This window comes from Procambarus clarkii, chromosome 53 (genome assembly GCF_040958095.1).
Source record: "Procambarus clarkii isolate CNS0578487 chromosome 53, FALCON_Pclarkii_2.0, whole genome shotgun sequence".
In the NCBI taxonomy this organism is placed as follows: Eukaryota; Metazoa; Arthropoda; class Malacostraca; order Decapoda; family Cambaridae; genus Procambarus; species Procambarus clarkii.
In genome coordinates this window covers 26,097,942-26,117,078 of record NC_091202.1, presented here as the reverse complement: position 1 = coordinate 26,117,078, position 19,137 = coordinate 26,097,942, and the positions used below count along the sequence as shown (strand labels likewise).

General features: G+C 49.4%; 1 protein-coding gene across 7 annotated transcripts in view; it reads right to left on the bottom strand.

Moving 5' to 3' along the window:
* Positions 1-19,137, bottom strand: part of Pde11 (Phosphodiesterase 11) — a 238,428-nt gene that overhangs the window by 53,397 nt on the left and 165,894 nt on the right. Inside the window, exon 1 of one of the 7 annotated variants that reach the window (XM_045756733.2) lies at positions 1,560-1,648. The exons of the other annotated variants lie outside the window; for them this stretch is intronic. Coding sequence (XP_045612689.1) covers positions 1,560-1,593 — 34 coding nt within the window. The 5' untranslated portion in view covers positions 1,594-1,648. Of the gene's footprint in view, positions 1-1,559; positions 1,649-19,137 lie in introns of those variants that run through there. 7 annotated transcript variants of the gene reach the window in all.

The following is a 19,137-nucleotide window of genomic DNA, read 5'->3' as shown; positions in this document are numbered from 1 at the left end:
CTCTGATCAAACAGGAATTTGGAAAACAGTTTATTTTCCGTCATGATATCTCAAGATATTCACACGTTCTGAGTCACCTTCCCCGTCACCCAATGACACTGGAATGTTGATGGTGATGGCCCCGAGGCGATGTGCTCCGGGCTGGTGACAAGTCACCATGCTGGCGGCGGCGGCCACTATCACCAACCACTACACCAGACATATGATCTGTGAATCACCGTCTATTACCCCCTTGTGAGACAAGCGAGTCTTGGCCCGAGGCAAGTGGTGGCGGACAATTGTCTTATATCAACATGGTGATGATGGTGACCACCGCTGAGTGATCTATTACCCACTTGGGCACATCTCCCACTTCAACCTGACACCTCACGTCCACCGTCCACAATCACACAACCTGTCTGCTCCACTTAGCCTCTCTGACACCCCGTCTACCACACCCAATTATGCCATTGGTAGTGCGCTCTGAGAATATTGGTGCTGGGGGGGGGGGGTGCCTCTGTGCTGTGGGTGTTGCTGGGGGGTGCCTCTGTGCTGTGGGTGTTGCTGGGGTGGTGCCCCGGTGCTGGGTCTGAGATTAAGTGCTGGGAGGTGTTGGTGCTGGGGTGTGAGAGATCTTGAGCCAGTGTTCACAACAGTGGCACCAGCCCAAGGCTCCCGCGCCTCTCTCTATCCTCCACTTCAGATCTATTGCTGATGGTCTCTTGCCCGTTACTAGCGGTGTGCCGCTACACCGCGCGTGCCGCCGCCCTCCTGCTGGTGCTGTGTGTACTCACCAGTCTTACTCTCGCTCACTACAACACTGAGTACCTTTCTCGCTACCTAAATTTGTCTCGCTTATCAACATTTTAATACCATTCAGCTTCGCAGCTTCTTGTCTATTTCTAATTTGTTATATTTTTCGTAAAGTTTGAACTATGTCCTGTTTTATCAGTGATAAAGCTGCAAGAAAACACACATTTAGCAACATAAATAGGATTATTTTGCACATAAAAACTGTCCAATTTCACTAATAAACATCATAACAATTAGTACACAAATATTAAGCTGGAACGAGCAAGGGTGTCTTGGACAAGCACCATAATATAAAAGAAAATATCACAAAGCCATCAAGGCAAATCGAAATTGTTAAAACACTTAACATATTTACGATTTAAACGCTTTATCGAAAATAACACTTAGTTGGAACATTTTAACGACCCCCCCCCCCAAGCGACACATACCATTATGTTGACCCCCCCCCCCCTTGCAACTGTTGCAAGTGCTCACTAAAATTGGAAGAACGAACCAGGAATGAAAAAATGAGTAATGTTGCCGGTGCATGGAAGACATGGAAGAGAAGGTCTAGAGAGCCACAGACTAGTATCCCTACAGGAGCCTTCCTCACCCCCCTCCCACCACCACATCCAGGTAACAACACACAAGTCATCAGTAGGGAAAAATGGAGATGACTTGTATACTGGATGGTTACCATGACTGGTTACACACAAAGTTGTTACACGGGTGGCTGCACGCACACCCTAATTATGAATAAGAACGGTGTAGACTACCGAGCTCCACACCTGACGAAACCTCGGTATACACATGTGTGACCATTCTCAGCTGGTAGTTGAGGTGACGAGACACTGGACACCAGCCCGTCCTCCAAACAGACCCAAAAGTGATTCCATCCACCCGCCAACCCCCTGTTTATGAATGAAACGCTGTTTACACAACGACTCACAACTGATGACGTCCGAACACTTCCGGAACAAGTGCTTTGTTCACGTCCTCTGTTCGAACCACAATTCTGTAAATGCTTCACCCACGTGCTACAAATACAAATAATCGCCAACAGAACCTAAATACCTAACCTAACCTATGCCTTTATATACACAATGCTAATATATTGTAATAATTTATATTTGAGATCATTCCCGTTTTGAGTGAACAACATATAAAAGTTTATGAATGCGTCTGTGGGATCGACCGCTGGATGGAATGAACTTGAGTCGAAGATGGGTCGCACAGGAAGGGTAGGCAAGCTGGTGCAACCCGTCCTCGACTCAAGTCCATTACATCCAGCGGTCGACCCCACAGACGCATTCAGAAATTTTAACATGCTGTTTATTCAAAACGGGAATTTTCTCAAGTATAAATTAATATCATAATATATTAGCATATTGTGCATATATAGGCATAGGTTAGGTTAGGTATTTAGGTTCTGTTGGGGATTGTTTGTATTTGTAGTACGTGGGTGAAGCATTTATAGCGTTGTGATTCGAACAAAATTCGTCAGTGAAGCACTTGTTCCGGATATGTTCGAACGTCAGCAGTTGAGAGTCGTGTGTAAACCGCTTTTCATTCATAAACAGGGGGGTTGGCGGGTGCATGGAATCACTTTTGGATCTTTGTTTGGAGGACGGGCTGGCTGGTGAGCTTGTGGTCACTGTTATTGTTGTTGAAGTTTCGCTACTTGGAACAAAAAGTTCCAAGTAGCACGGGCTATGGTGAGCCCGTAGTGTTATTATTCGTGGTCACGTGCTGGTGGTCCAGAGGACCGCTTGACCTACCACGGCCACTCACAACTTGCCGGGTGTAACCGTTAACTACCCGAGGGACAATTACAGCTGGTGGTTGTTGGGTTGTACAACCCAACTTGTACCTTAGTAAATCATTCACTCAAAGAAAATGGGATACAAGCAGTTCCTAAAAAGAAGATGGGGACACTTAAGAAGTGTCTCACCATGGGTAAGAAACACTTACCCATGGCGCAGTGGTCACACACTCGCCGGGCGCTGCGCCAGCGCTTTGGCCTGTGTTCGTATCCGGCCCAGAAAGGATTGACCGGGCGCCAATCCTTAAGTGTAGCCTCTGTTCACCCAGCAGTAAACAGGTACCTGGTTGTTAAACGGTTTGGCGGGTCGTATTCCGGGGAAAATTTAGGATTAAGGACTTCCCGGAAACACTAGGCGTGACAGTGGCTGAACAAGTATGTACAAACTCTTGTATATATAAAATAAAATTTACATTAGGTGACAAAGATATAAATATCAACAAAGCAAATGACCTGACTACGGGAAATTCATTCTTCCTACAAACAAGAAAAAAAAACAAATTTATCCTCCAACATGACCAGAGAAAATATGTAATTTTACGTCATCCCAAAAGATTAAAATGAAATTGAAAGCGAAATTGAATTTTGAGTTTCAGCTGTGGAGGGGATTGGGGGGGGGGCCCTGGGGGGAGGGATTCAAACACTACCGAACACTGAAAAAGACTATTTAGGTGGAGAGCGGATTGATTGAAGGTGCGAGGGGGATGGAGGGATGGGGGGCTGGAGGGGGGAAGGGGGGAAGGGAGGGAGGGGGGAGAGGGGGAGAGAGAGACAGAGAGAGACAGAGAGAGAGAGAGACAGAGACACAGAGAGGACCAGGAAGCTCTCTGGTCCTTGTCACTCAAGTCCCTCCAACAATTTCCTGTAGTGGAACCTTAATTAAATTTCTTGGTCGACATCATTTTGGATGGCGAGTCTTGGTCACCACCAGCTCAGGCGGCAGCAGCTTGGTCACCACAATAACCAAGACTTCCTGAGTGGTAATGGCCACGCAGGTAATTACCTGCGTTTACTAATGGTACACAGACAATACCATTAGTAGTATTGTCTGTTTCTCCTGACCTTACGTGATACAAAGACGACGTCATGGTGGTAGAATCGCCACGGGAGACATCACCCGTCACGCAGGGTGCAGTCGCACCTCCACAGATCTCAGAAAGGCCTCCACTTACGGGCTATTCATGCCCGTGCCACCTTTTGGGTGGCTTAATCTTCGTCAATCGTCGGTAGAATCGCAAGGAGCTATCGGGACAGAGGCGGGGCCAAGGAGCTGATGCTCGCTCTATTAAGAAATAGAGGTGAAGCTGTAGAGTACACACGAACTCTACTACAGCTATCTCTGCTCTACCGAAGATGATTCGCCTTACGAAGACACTTCACGAAGTATCTACCCACACACACACACACACACACACACACACACACACACACACACACACACACACACACACACACACACACACACAGCACGCGCGTGTACGTTATACGCCGTGGCTATACTTCTATACTCACACGCTAGCTATACACCGCCCCTCAGAGTGCTCTACACGTACAGACGAGCTATACACCGCCCCTCAGAGTGCTCTACCTGGTTGATGGGGGTTACCTCTACAGGTGGAGGCATCACCTCCCGCCACAGTGAGGGCGCCAGCAGCAAGCCATCTGTAGATAAAAGTCAACGGGGCTCCGGAGGCCCCCAGCTGCTGCAAGGCTAATTTTCCTAAAAGGGTTTACACCCGAAATACCAAAGCGCGCGCGCGCACTCGCGCAAGCACGCCCCCCCCCCAAACACACTCACACACACGTTTATGTAAATTGGTTGTTTGAGAGTTTTAAGTCATCAATGTGTTTGTAATAAGTTTAATCTGAGAGAGAGAGGGGGGGGGAGGGGGGTATTCATTAACACATTTGGTGCACACATCTGACCACGCCGGGGTCACGGCAGCATTGTTTCCATAACAAGACCCCACGACGACAGGTGTGGGAACTGGGGTCACGCTAATGAAGGGAGGCCCAAGGTCACACTAATGAGGCCCAAGGTCACGCTAATGAGGCCCAAGGTCACGCTAATGAGGCCCAAGGTCACACTAATGAGGCCCAAGGTCACACTAATGAGGCCCAAGGTCACACTAATGAGGCCCAAGGTCACACTAATGAGGGGTGGCCACTGAAATATGCTTCATCTGACATAACCGCACTTTACCCCAAGCTAGGCTGTCAAGCTGTCATCAGCCTGGCACAGTAACAACCCCCCCTCCCCTCCCCCCACAACCCCCCTCCCCTCCCCCCACAACCCCCCTCCCCTCTCAAATATGCAGGAAAATAATGATATACGACATACATAATAAAATAATATTTACAAGTATTTACGAAAGCATCCAACGTGAGCAAATATAACAATACACCGTCAGGGGTGAGAGACTAGGGGAAGGGGGGTGGGGTGAGAGACTAGGGGGAGTATGGCACCCCTGGACGGGGCCACAAACAGGGCCACCAAACACCCCGGGGGGGGGGGAGAGAAAGCTAGCGTGGGGGGGGGCCCGCTGTCATCCTGTCACAATGACAGTCGAAATTCATCGCTAAATAACACGCTATTCTCTCTATACAGCATCATGGGGGGGGTGTGTACGGGACCAGGGTAGTGGTTAGAGGGGGGAGTGGGGTAGGGGGGGGGGGTACTGCAGGTTATGGTCACAAGATAGAGCCTTAAAGGTGAGAGATTGAGAGCTGCTGCCCAGGCTCCAGGTGGGCCTTGTGTAGCCTTACCCGCCACCATGGCTCGTGTGGCTCAGAGTGACGGTGTGAGAGAGAGAGAGAGAGAGAGAGAGAGAGAGAGAGAGAGAGAGAGAGAGAGAGAGAGAGAGAGAGAGAGAGAGAGAGAGAATGAGAGAGAGAGAGCAACCTCCAACAGTAAACTCCCAGGTGCTCAACAGTAAACTCCCCGGTGCTCAACAGTAAACTCCCCGGTGCTCAACAGTAAACTCCCAGGTGCTCAACAGTAAACTCCCAGGTGCTCAACAGTAAACTCCCAGGTGCTCAACAGTAAACTCCCAGGTGCTCAACAGTAAACTCCCAGGTGCTCAACAGTAAACTCCCAGGTGCTCAACAGTAAACTCCCAGGTGCTCAACAGTAAACTCCCCGGTGCTCAACAGTAAACTCCCCGGTGCTCAACAGCAAACTCCCCGGTGCTCAACAGCAAACTCCCAGGTGCTCAACAGCAAACTCCCAGGTGCTCAACAGTAAACTCCCAGGTGCTCAACAGTAAACTCCCAGGTGCTCAACAGTAAACTCCCAGGTGCTCAACAGTAAACTCCCAGGTGCTCAACAGTAAACTCCCAGGTGCTCAACAGTAAACTCCCAGGTGCTCAACAGTAAACTCCCAGGTGCTCAACAGTAAACTCCCAGGTGCTCAACAGTAAACTCCCAGGTGCTCAACAGTAAACTCCCAGGTGCTCAACAGTAAACTCCCAGGTGCTCAACAGTAAACTCCCAGGTGCTCAACATATAACGTCCCATAATAGCACTATTCACATTAATCAAAAAGGCTTCCATGATAATTGTATTATTAACCACATGCATGTTGTGACGTCACAGTCGACATAATCCAGTTTCAATATATCGCGTAAAACTCTTGCTCTTAATATAGAGCCAGAGAGCTGCCGACCTTGGAGTAGTTCCTGGATTATACCTGGTTGATGGGGTTCTGAGAGTTCTTCTACTCCAAGCCCGGCCCGAGGCCAGGCTTGACTTGTGAGAGTTTGGTCCACCAGGCTGTTGCTTGGAGCGGCCCGCAGGCCCACATACCCACCACAGCCCGGTTGGTCCGGCACTGCTTGGAGAAAATGATCTAGTTTTCTAGTAATTTTCTAGCAATATTTCTGATGCTCGCTGGGAGGACGTTGAACAACCGCGGACCTCTGATGTTTATACAGTGTCCTCTGATTGTGCCTATGCCACCTCTGCTCTTCACTGGTTATATTCTGCATTTCCTTCCATATCGTCCACTCCAGTATGTTGTTATTTTACTGTGTAGATTTGGGACCTGGCCCTCCAGTATTTTCCATGTGTATATTATTTGGTATCTCTCTAGTCTCCTTTCTAATGAGTACATTTGGAGAGCTTTGAGACGATCCCAATAATTTAGGAGCTTTATCGCGTCTATGTATGCCGTGTATGTTCTCTGTACTCTATAGTCACTACCCTTCTATACCTCACCAGCGAATTAAATAGTATTAACATTGTTATAGAGTCCCTATAGTTGAACGTTGCTCTATTTCTTCCATCTCGTTTACATATATTTTCCCATGTTGTGAAAGTCGCGTCTGTTTAGGTATTTCCATGATTTTTTGTAGTTCTGTCCAGTCGTTGTCGGGCCGCTGCAAGCAACAGCCTGGTGGACCAAACTCTCACAAGTCAAGCCTGGCCTCGGGCCGGGCTTGGCGAGTAGAACTCCCAGATCCCCATCAACCAGGTATCGTCTGTGTTCTCTTTCTAGAGTGGTCCTCGTCCTCACCCGCACATGATTCAAGCAGATCTTGTATGTGTCAGGTATCAGTTGTGTCTGAAACTGGTAGCTGCAACCACCACCACAGCAACGAGCATCAAACCAACCACACTAATCATAACCACCACAGCTCTCGCAGCCACCATCTTCCTTTCTGTCTACGCCCCTTTAAAGTCGATAGGAAAGGAATCCACCTCAGTACTTCATCACTCCTCAGATGGGGGAGGGATGGAGACAGAAGAGAGATTCAATGGTCTGAGCATTAGAACCTGCAACACCATCGTAACATTGGTGGACATGACGTGTTGGCCTTGTTATGTACAATGCCAACATTCTCAAAGTTCCACACCTGGCCCAACTCTGTGGACAACCAGTAAATGTCACCCGTAGCACTAGGCTCTCAACCTTCAACAATGTCATACTGGAACTACATCTCTCAATAACCTCAACTCCATCAGCGATCATTCATTACCTAGACTGACTCGAATCCGGAACTTATTCCCTCAACAGGTCGATATATGAGACATCAGGTCAACTGACCACATCAAGGCTCTGGCACACAGTTGGTTATGGTTTTTTTTCCTTTTTTTTACAATTTTTTTTATTTATGTGACAGGCATTCCATCTGCCTACAGAGACTGTAATACCGCCTACTTTTCCCGTCACATTATTATATATATATATATATATATATATATATATATATATATATATATATATTATATATATAATTATACCTATGGTGGGTGGTGCCAAGGTCGGGGGGTCCCTGGTGGGTGCCTAATAGGTGATTACTGTTGGTGGCCTGCTGGCCAACACAGCCAGGTTGATCATGCACCTGATCCAACTCCTGAAACCCCCATTCATATTCGCGTCTGACGCAGCGACAGAGCCGCGAGATCTGGGAGGCTGAGGCCCCTCGCGCTGCGTTACTTCCAGGAAGTGACGCTCTCTGGGGACACTTTCCTGGAGACCGGTACTGGCGGGGGGAGGGGGGGGTCAGAGCCCCGGTACTGGCAGTGTGGGGTCATTCACCGCTAACAAGATGGAAGTGATATCGCTCAGATAAAGCATTAAATGTTAGAGTGAAGATGTGTCCACGTGTACACCCCAGAAGACCTGTACATGTGTACAAGTGTGTGCATGTGTACAGGTGTGTGCTTATGTACACACCAGTGAGCAGGTAACACAGGCGGTGTAAGATAACCACTATGGAGTAAGGCTGCGGGAACTGAACCTTACCATGTCCAGGGGACATGATCAGGTCATGCAAGATTCACTGGGTAATCGATAAGATTGATAAAGATAAAATATTCAGTATTAGACACGGCAGAATACCAGGATATAGTCCGTATAAGGAACAGTAGAACAAGAGAACATGTTCAGTATAAGAGACGGTAGAACAAGAGATCGTTTCAAAATCCCACATAACAGGAGGGTGGACTGCATTGCTTAACTGACAACTGGCAAGGCGGAGCTTAGGAGTTAGCGCCCAACCCTTCGAACACATTCAGATGAGAAGCTTTAGAAGAACACGCAAACACACAATAAGAAACACAACTACTATGAACAACCAGTGTTTAGAGAAGGATAAAGCAAGTGAACAAATCCACAAGGGCCGTGACGAGGATTCGAACCTGCGTCCGGGAGCATCCCAGACACTGCCTTAATCGATTGAGCTACGACAGGGTAAAAGGGTTGAAACCGAAGTTCTACTGAACTTACTGGACTGGATGAACAAACCCACTTACCTTGTGGATTTGTTCATTTGATGCATCACGTTAGTGTGATCTCTGTGTGTGATAAAGCAAGTGTTCCCTGTCCTCGTAATCACTCTTACGTGCCAGCCAACACCCATTCACCCCAACACCTCCCTCGTCCTGTCTCTAGTTCTCCACAAGCACTGGCGTCTCCCTAACCCCCACTCTTCCTCCTCATGTTCAATCTCCCGCTCTCCTCTGCTAAGTCCCTCTCCATCTCGTACCTCACCACCCCCTTCATAGGAGGATCAATGCTGCCGTATAGCAGGATCAGATCAATTACAGAAGAGGATCAGGTTAGTGGTGTCGAAGCGCGACCTCTGAACAGATCCCGCCAGATGAAAGAGCGTAGAGCATTTTTATCCGGTGAAGAAATACCTGCTTGATACCTGGTTGATGGGGTTCTTGGGGTTCTTCTACTCCCCAAGCCCGGCCCGAGGCCAGGCTTGGCTTGTAAGAGTTTGGGCCTCCAGGCTGTTGCTTGGAGCGGCCCGCAGGCCCACATACACACCACAGCCCAGTTGGCCCGGAACTCCTTTGATAAAATGATCTAGTTTCCTCTTGAAGATGTCCACGGTTGTTCCTATAATATTTCTTATGCTCGCTGGGAGGATGTTGAACAACCGTGGACCTCTGATGTTTATACAGTGTTCTCTGATTGTGCCTATGGCACCTCTGCTCTTTACTGGTTCTATTCTACATTTTCTTCCATATCGTTCACTCCAGTATGTTATTTTACAGTGTAGATTTGGGACCTGGCCCTCCAGTATCTTCCAGGTGTATATGCAGAGGCCCGGTCTCTCTCAACCTTCCTCAAGGCTCTGACGACAACCTATAGGTCAAGGGTTCAATTCCCGCGGAAGGACAGAAGCGGTTGGGTAAAGTTTCCTTCCTCCAGATGCCTCTGTTTACCTAGCAGGAAACAGGCACCCGAGAGTTAATTAACTGTTAACGGTTGCATTCTGGAGAAGGTCAGTAGTTAGCCAAGGGGGGGGGGTCCACCTGGATGGCTTCCTGTCCCCGGCTATGGTACCACCTGCCAACACAAAGCCTCCCAAGACCCTGTGACTTTGGACCTGGCGGCATCCTGTCCCACGGTGAACTGGTGTAGGAAGGTCAGTCATGTACGCACCTCAGTCTTGTATACCTGCTACACCCAGTGGGGCTACACCGTCACTGCTACACCCAGTGGGGGCTACACCGTCACTGCTACACCCAGTGGGGGCTACACCGTCACTGCTACACCCAGTGGGGGCTACACCGTCACTGCTACACCCAGTGGGGGCTACACCGTCACTGCTACACCCAGTGGGGGCTACACCGTCACTGCTACACCCAGTGGGGGGCTACACCGTCACTGCTACACCCAGTGGGGGGCTACACCGTCACTGCTACACTCAGCGCACTAGTCAGAGTGATCTCACTGTTCAAACACCTAAACCAATCCAAACAATTGCCTTAAAAATCGAGCCGCGAGCGTCATCGCTGAGAGAGGCCCAAGTCACTCGGGCTGGAACACTACGGGAGATCCTCCGCCTCTTAGAGTGCTCCTCTTCACTCTCGCGGTTCTTTTAACAGTTCCAATCTCGGGAGCCTGGAACGCCTGTCGACCCACAGCTCCTTTGTGGTCATCCGCCTCGCTGATTCTATTCAGGGTGTATACTCAGTGTATACCTGGTCTATACGCGGTGTATAGCCGGTGTATGCAAGACCGCAGTCGACTAGTAAGGCCACATGGACTCTCACCACGCACCCCGTCATCTTGAGATGATTTCGGGGCTTTAGTGTCCCCGCGGCCCGGTCCTCGACCAGGCCTCCACCCCCAGGAAGCAGCCCGTGACAGATGACTAACACCCAGGTACCTATTTTACTGCTAGGTAACAGGGGCATAGGATGAAAAAAACTCTGCCCATTGTTTCTCGCCTGCGCCTGGGATCGAACCCAGGACCACAGGATCACAAGTACAGTGTGCTGTCCGCTCGGCCGACCGACCATGCAAGAAACAGTGCCACCAAGGCAACAGTAGCCAGGCCTCGCTGCTCACCAGGTAGATGACCTTTACGGGAAACCTTTGGAGCAGGACGAGGGGTTTAGGCAGCGTCCTGGGTGACCCCACACGCACGCCTCAACCCCTGGACCACGACGTGCTATAGATTATAAGATCCAGGATCCACCAGGATTCTGGAGGCATCGAGGTAGTAGCCAACCGAAGCTTTACATATAACCCACATACACCCTAACCCCCCCCCCCCTGGGTGAGTTTCACATGGCACCTAGCAGTGTTTTTTTTTTTGGAGTAAAGAGGATGGAGAGGCATAGGTGAAGGGAAGTTTAGAAGTGGGAAATACAGTGAGAGGTATGAAAGCAGGCGGGCTGTCCGCCTTGCTGACACCATGTGTGGGTGTTGGCAGCTAAGCTGGCTCCCTCTTGTCAGGGAGCTGTGAGTGTGTGCGAGGTTCTTCACATGTGTTTCACCATATATGGATGTCTATAGATGAATACTGTGTAGCATTCATATATACACACACACCCTGATGCTTACACACATGTTGTTCTGTTTAAGGCTCTTTATTTTATTATTATTTATTGAGTTGTTCATACATACACATATATCGTGTGTGTAGTGTCGTGACGGTGTATGTATGGGGGAAGGAGGATATCTGGTCAGTATTTCATCTGGGAATTATGTACTTAAAAAAAAAAAAAAAGGTATGGGGGGTGTCACCAGAGGAAAAGGGAGGGGGGCATCAACCAAGACACCAGGACAATGTTGGTGTTCACAACAGTAGCTAAATAAGTTTCTAGAACTTTATATCCTCGCCAACCTGAACTCTAAAAATAGTTGTGAGAGTAAAATAGGACCCGGTTTTAGCAGCAACTGTGAAAGAGGTGACTTTAAAAATAGAGCGACCGCGCTCTCATTAATATATTATATAATATAATATATATATATATATATATATATATATATATATATATATATATATATATATATATATATATATGTAATATATATATATATTATAATATATATATTTGCTTTAAAACCTTGAGCGTGGCAGCCCGTCTCCTAAGGTTTTCCCAACATCAAGAAAACGGTATATTTAAAGTGGTCTCTCCTAACCCGCCAGAGGACCCAAAACTGAAAACGGGACAATACATCACTTTCGCGATCCGCTTCCATTTTCTAGTACGACAATTTGTGACCTTATGTAACGCCTACGAACGAAGAGCGACGTTCTTTGTAGGAGGCCAGGTTCAACCCCCCGGGCCCGTGACGGTATACTGGATCCAAGATCATTAACCTCAACTTTGGCCAAACTTTGGAAACTTTATGAGCTCATGACTATGAAGGCTTCGAACTTTGGTACGGAGACGGACGGTAATAGTGATACTCAAAGGTCACAGACCAGGTCACCAAAGGTCAAAGGCAACATTACCTGTAACTTGTTTCTATATCGTAATTTAATGGAACTTTAATACACCTTAAAGGAGTTTTTGTATAATGCGAGAGAATTTTAAGGTCATATCGTGATTACTTGGCCACAGTGGCCACACCTACTGTGTATCTGGCCACAGTGGCCACACCTACTGTGTACCTGGCCACAGTGGCCACACCTACTGTGTACCTGGCCACAGTGGCCACACCTACTGTGTACCTGGCCACAGTGGCCACACCTACTGTGTACCTGGCCACAGTGGCCACACCTGTGTACCTGGCCACACCTACTGTGTACCTGGCCACAGTGGCCACACCTACTGTGTACCTGGCCACAGTGGCCACACCTACTGTGCACCTGGCCACAGTAGCCACACCTACTGTGCACCTGGCCACACCTACTGTGTATCTGGCCACAGTGGCCACACCTACTGTGCACCTGGCCACAGTAGCCACACCTACTGTGCACCTGGCCACAGTAGCCACACCTACTGTGCACCTGGCCACACCTACTGTGTATCTGGCCACAGCGGCCACACCTACTGTGCACCTGGCCACAGTAGCCACACCTACTGTGCACCTGGCCACACCTACTGTGTATCTGGCCACAGTGGCCACACCTACTGTGCACCTGGCCACAGTAGCCACACCTGTGCACCTGGCCACAGTGGCCACACCTACTGTGCACCTGGCCACACCTACTGTGCACCTGGCCACACCTACTGTGAACACGACCGTCACCAAGGTATATACTTCAATACTAATCTCATAAAAATGAACAAAAAATCGTCTTTTATCCCTTAATACTTCACAAATGTTCAAATGTTTATGGGCGTGAACTTGTGATGCACAGAAGGAACATTGGGCCAGACACACAGCCCGAACTTGGCGGCATAGTGGACCATGAGAACCACTTGACTGTTTCACACCTGTCTAGCCTTGGCACATGTGTGGCCATCCACACACACACACACACCTGTACAGGTGACGTCCAGCACGTGTTTGGGAGGCTGTGTGGCTCTTATACATGAGCCTCTATGTAACACTGCCACAAAAACTGGTGAAATTGTATTCAATAATTCTGAATTGACATTAGGAGGATAAAGCTTTAAATCATCACACATTTTCAGTCAAAACACGAATTTATCTCGGCTCTAGATACGCCTCATTGCCCTGAACCTGGCAACCACCACCTCCTCCTCCTCCTCCTAAATAACTCAAAACATTTTCAGAACTGTCAAGAGCCGCAGAAAGTCCTTCGGGATGGACACTGGGACGATCACATCCTTGAGCAGCGTCCACACTAGTCTTGGCGGGGCGCTGGAGCCACCAGGCCCTCGGGTACTGGGCACAGTCGCCACAAACCAGTAACCCCCCCCCCCACACACACACTCCTGACGCCGCCACCGTGTGCGACCGCCGTGCGGGTGGTGGTTCCACTGAATATCCACCTCACGTGGATATTGACAAAACCTCCCCTCGCCTCGCTGGCTGCCAGGGGCACAATGCTTCGCCCCCCTCGCCTCTCTCTCCATCACACGGCAACAAATGTGTATCATACGGAAGTTGGTGAAGGTGTGTCGGGTCCCGTGTTAATGGGCCGCACATCTTGGGGCTTGTCTAGGCTTCTTAACATGCAGTGACACACCTTATAGCGAGTTGTGGGTGCTGGTTGTGCTAGTGGGGTGGTGCCCCCGGGGTGGGGGGAGTGGGGCGGTGCCCCCCGGGGGAGTGGGGTAGTGCCCCCGGGGGAGTGGGGTAGTGCCCCCGGGGGAGTGGGGTAGTGCCCCCGGGGGAGTGGGGTAGTGCCCCCGGGGGAGTGGGGTAGTGCCCCGGGGGAGTGGGGTGGTGCCCCCAGGGGAGTGGGGTGGTGCCCCCGGGGGGAGGAGCAGTGGGGTGGTGCCCCCGGGGGAGTGGGGTGGTGCCCCCGGGGGGAGGAGCAGTGGGGTGGTGCCCCCGGGGGGAGGAGCAGTGGGGTGGTGCCCCCGGGGGGAGGAGCAGTGGGGTGGTGCCCCCGGGGGGAGGAGCAGTGGGGTGGTGCCCCCGGGTGCAGGAGAACCCGTCAAGTAACAAGGCCAGGGGATGTGTCGTGAAAAATATAAAATTTACCATTACAAAGCTGTGCAATAAAGGATCTTCCCATCAGCAGCATTACAATATCATCACAACAATAGCGTGAAACACAACATCCTTCCTGGCGCATGTTAGGCAGTGATGTGGTGGAGGCTGACACCATACACAGTTTATAGTGTAGATATGATTGAGCCCAATAGTCTCAGGAACCTGTGCACCAGTTGATTGACTGGTGTACAGTCAACCCATACACCCCTCCTTGCACTCATGGCAGTCTCCCATCTGGCCTCATGTACACACTCACACTTTTGGAAATAATTCACAAACTAATGATATAATGTTTTATCAGAGGAATCATCCATCCATCAAACTATCATTTTTTTCCCCTCAGAGTGACCAGTTGTCACTGGCCACTCCAACTTTGCAGGCGACGAGTCACAATAACGTGGCTAAAGTATGTTCACCAGACCACACACTAGAAGGTGAAGGGACGACGACGTTTCGGTCCGTCCTGGACCATTCTCAAGTCGATTATGACGACAACTTTTCCTGAAAATCCAACTTGATTGTGAAGAAATGCAAGCTTAAGACCGAGTGATGTACCGAGTCTACAGGGTATAACAACACTTAAGAAAGCAGGTACCCACAGCTGCATATTTGGAATTATAAAGGACCTACAATCACAAAGACATATCGGGCCCCATTGTGTCCGAGTATGACCACGCTATAAGCGCCAACAGTTTGGCTGATCAGAACGTTAACCTCAGGAGTCGTGACCTACCACAAGGAGTGGTCAGGAGGGAAGAGATGTTTACTCACGTTCTGGTTTCCACCAGTGGAAATACTTGTAAACGCTCAAGTTGAACAAAGTAAGTCAGGTGTGTGCAACAGTGCATTTACCACCGGGACAAACATGTTGTTAGAGTGGAACACTTTACCTCGCGGGGTCTCTTAAGTGCAGGTGTGTGTGAGAGAGGTGCGGGAAGGCGGGTTTTAACGTTGGGGAAGGTTATGGAGCCAGGAGGGTCACTGGAGGACAGGTGTGTGTGTTGGTGTGTGTGTGTGATGGTGTGTGTGTGTGTGTGTGTGTGAGAGAGAGAGTGTGTGTGAGTGTGATGGTGGTGAGTGCAGCCCTCTCCTCGCCCCATTACCAGCCAGGGGTACTGCCCCTCACTAGGGGCTGGGCAGGGAGGGAGGGTGTTGGCCCCGTGTGCCCATGTGTCAGACCATCAGGGGTCGGGCTCACAAGGGGAATACCAAGCAGCAGAACACACACATCTCTCACAGCGACTCTTCTAACACAATACCCATCTCTCGCTTGCAACACACCAGTAGCAAGCAAAAAGGCCTTTGTGTTGCGAGAATGCAGGGGAACAATGTGTCCGAGCAGAGCCTCCAGGTGCATCGCTGCTGCTCGGAAGCAGAGCTCGGAATGGAAGCTGATCAGTATTGCATTTCACCTTTGTAAATGCACATTAATGACACTTCGAACACTTTATGTAGGGCATACGTAAATCTGTCTATGTATTTACGTATGTGGGTTAGCTTAGCATTTTAAAAGTACCGAATCACCTTCTGTGGTTGATTGTTCAATAAATCCCTGAACTATATGTTTAACTGATCTCTAACCCTGTCTATGGAGGACAGAATAAAATGTATATATGCTGGTTAGCATTGTAAATGTCTGGCCACGTTTGTGGTAGAAAACTGCTGCTCCAGTTACAGCACGGAATAAAACAAAGGTTAATAAAAGAACCTTGTATAATTGCAATCGTGGAAACGAAAATAAAGGATATTATCTTGGATGAAATATTTCCGGGGAAATGCCAAGAAATAAGGAAGACATCATGACAAGAAGGGGAGTGACAAACCTGTCTGGTAAAACTAGCCAAAGTGCAAACCAGGACACGGAAATACCACTACACGAGACCAAGAGGTATGGCAGGAAGTGCAGAATAACTCATTTGAAAAGGATGTGTGATACAGGGATTTAGAGAGAAAGAGAGTGGTGAGTGACGAGAGGTAGCAACAAGGGTGTTGAGAGAGGGATGGGGGTGAGAATGAGAGGATATAAGGTAGAGAGAGAGAGGGGTACTCACTGAGTATGGTGAGTGCGTTCTCAAGTAGCCAAGAGGTTTGCAACAGCTGCACGATTCTCACGCGTCTCTTCGTGCACTTCATGACTCCTGACGCAACTAAAGCTTCCTCAGGCATTTCATGAATCGTCATGCACCGCAGGGCTCCTTATGCAACACAAGCTATTTCAACCCTGTTGACGTTCTCTCCCCCTTCCCCCCCCCCCACCTGCCCTCCTTTCCCGCTTTCTCTACACTTCCCATTTACTTGCATCAAACGTTTCCCCTCCCACGTATGCAACAGTTGCACCATCATGCAATACATACCTTATCAAGCAACACATGTCATATGACGCGGCAGCAGCCATATAATGCTACACAACTCGCCCTCCTGCATCAAGCCACATCATGCAATAATACATCATGCAACAACAACTACGTCATTTAATACCTTACGGTGCAACACGGCGTGAAAATACGTCGTCGTGCAAGAACAGATAATATTCTATCGTACAGCAACATGGGGCAATACGTCAGGTTTTGCATCACTTGATCGTACCAAAAGACAGCTGGGTCATGCAACACCACATGAAACACAGTGTGTAATAAGAACCATGTTATGCAACACAAGTCACCATACAAGAGCCCCATCGTGCAAGAAGAGCGTGATCATGCAACACAGAGATCATGCACTCACATTAGATAGTGACACTGACCACAACACTGGCCCTGCAACACACTGGTTCTCTCAACACACCAAGTGACAATATAAAGTACATATAAAAGAGGCCATGCAAGAGTAGGCCGCCTCACAGGTACACTGTCTGGTCTCCTCACACACTGGAGTGATGTTGGGGGAGGTGGTGGAGGCAGGAGGGTTACTGGAGGCCAGGTGTGTGTGTGTGTGGTGGTGGTGGTGGTGAGTGGACTAATTGTACCCTGAAGCATAGCCCCCCTCCACCCCCGGATGTGTTTTTACACCCACGGGGGATGTAAACACACACAGGAGGTTGTAAACACAGGAGGAGGTTGTAAGCATCCACACAGTGTAAACACTGTTCCTCATGCAAGGCTGGTGTACAAGAAGGTGAGGCAGGTTGGGATGACTGGAAAGACACTAAACTGGGTAAGGGATCACCTCAAGGACACTAAGACAAAGTCACCGTTAGAGACGAGGTGTCTAGCTAGAGGGATGTAACAAGTGGGGTTCCCAAGGGTCGCTCCTGAGACCACTGATCTTCCTAATGTATGTCAATGACCAGCCTAAGAGAGTGAGCTCGTACATGTCTATGAAAACAACGAGAACTTCAGACAGTTTCTGAAAGACCTCGACACACTCCGGAAGTGGACTAACAATGGTTGCTAGAGTTCAATCCCAATAAGTGTAATATAATGACAATGTTAAAGGAAGAAAGGAATCTACACCATAATGAATTGGAAAGAAAAGGATTTGGGTGTGGATATAACCCCAACACAATGTCCAGAAACACACACAAACACGGTAACATCAGCAGCATATGGGACGCTGCCAAGTTAGAATATCGTTCAAAAGCCTAAATCACGACGATTTCAAACCCTTCTACATAACCGTCGTTAGACCAATACTGGAATATGAAGCTCCGAGCTGGAACTCGAACCATGTGAAGCATAAAACCAAAATTGTGAAAGTAGAGAGATTTGCAACAAGATTAGTACCAAAGTTAAGAAAGCTAAGTTAGAGGACAGGTTAAGAGAACTAGGAGAGAAAATCAGAGGGGGGGATATGATCACAGTATATAAGGTACTGAGGGGAATGCACAAAATGGACAAGAACAGTCTTTTTAAATTTAGGAAAAGTATGACAAGCGGACATAAATGGAATCTCTTAACACAAATGAGTCAATGAAATGCAAGGACATGCTCGTACCCTGTACAGTGGTCAACAAGTGCTCTGAGAGAAGCTGTAGAAGCCACCTCCATCCCCAACACTAAAGCTTGATTCAACAAGAAATTCGAACATCAGAATGCGTACATTATAACGCAAAAGGTAGAACAAGGCGAGGCGGCGGACCATAAACTCGTACACCTCACACTGTAACACTGACTACATAAGGTAGACGGTGAGAGGTAGACAGCCACAGGCAAGACAGCCACAGGCAAGACAGCCACAGGCAAGACAGCCACAGGCAAGACAGCCACAGGTAGACAGTTAGCAGTGAAGGAGGAGGTGCCCCACACCTGGCCCGGTGAGCGGCCACACAGGAGCCGGGAGAAGACACTCACTATACCCGCAGTCAAGACGAGCGCTTATACGCGTCGACGTGCAGCAGGTCATGCGCCCCGTGCAGCTGCTGCTGCTGCCTGACGCACACACGGGGCGGAGGCTGGCACGGCCGGCGGGGGGGGGGGGGGGGAAGGAGGGGCACAACCTAAGGACGATACCCTAGGAATGTGGGGGAGGGGAGATATTGGGGGGATGCTAGGGAGGGGGGATGCTGGAGAGGAAAGGGGGGGGGGTCCTGGTGAGGGAAGAGGGTCCTGGTGAGAGAGGGGCGGTCCTGGTGTGGGAGGGGGGAGTCCTGGTGAGGGAGGGGGGGTCCTGGTGAGGGAGGGGGGTCCTGGTGAGGGAGGGGGGGTCCTGGTGAGGGAGGGGGGGTCCTGGTGAGGGAGGGGGGGTCCTGGTGAGGGAGGGGGGTCCTGGTGAGGGAGGGGG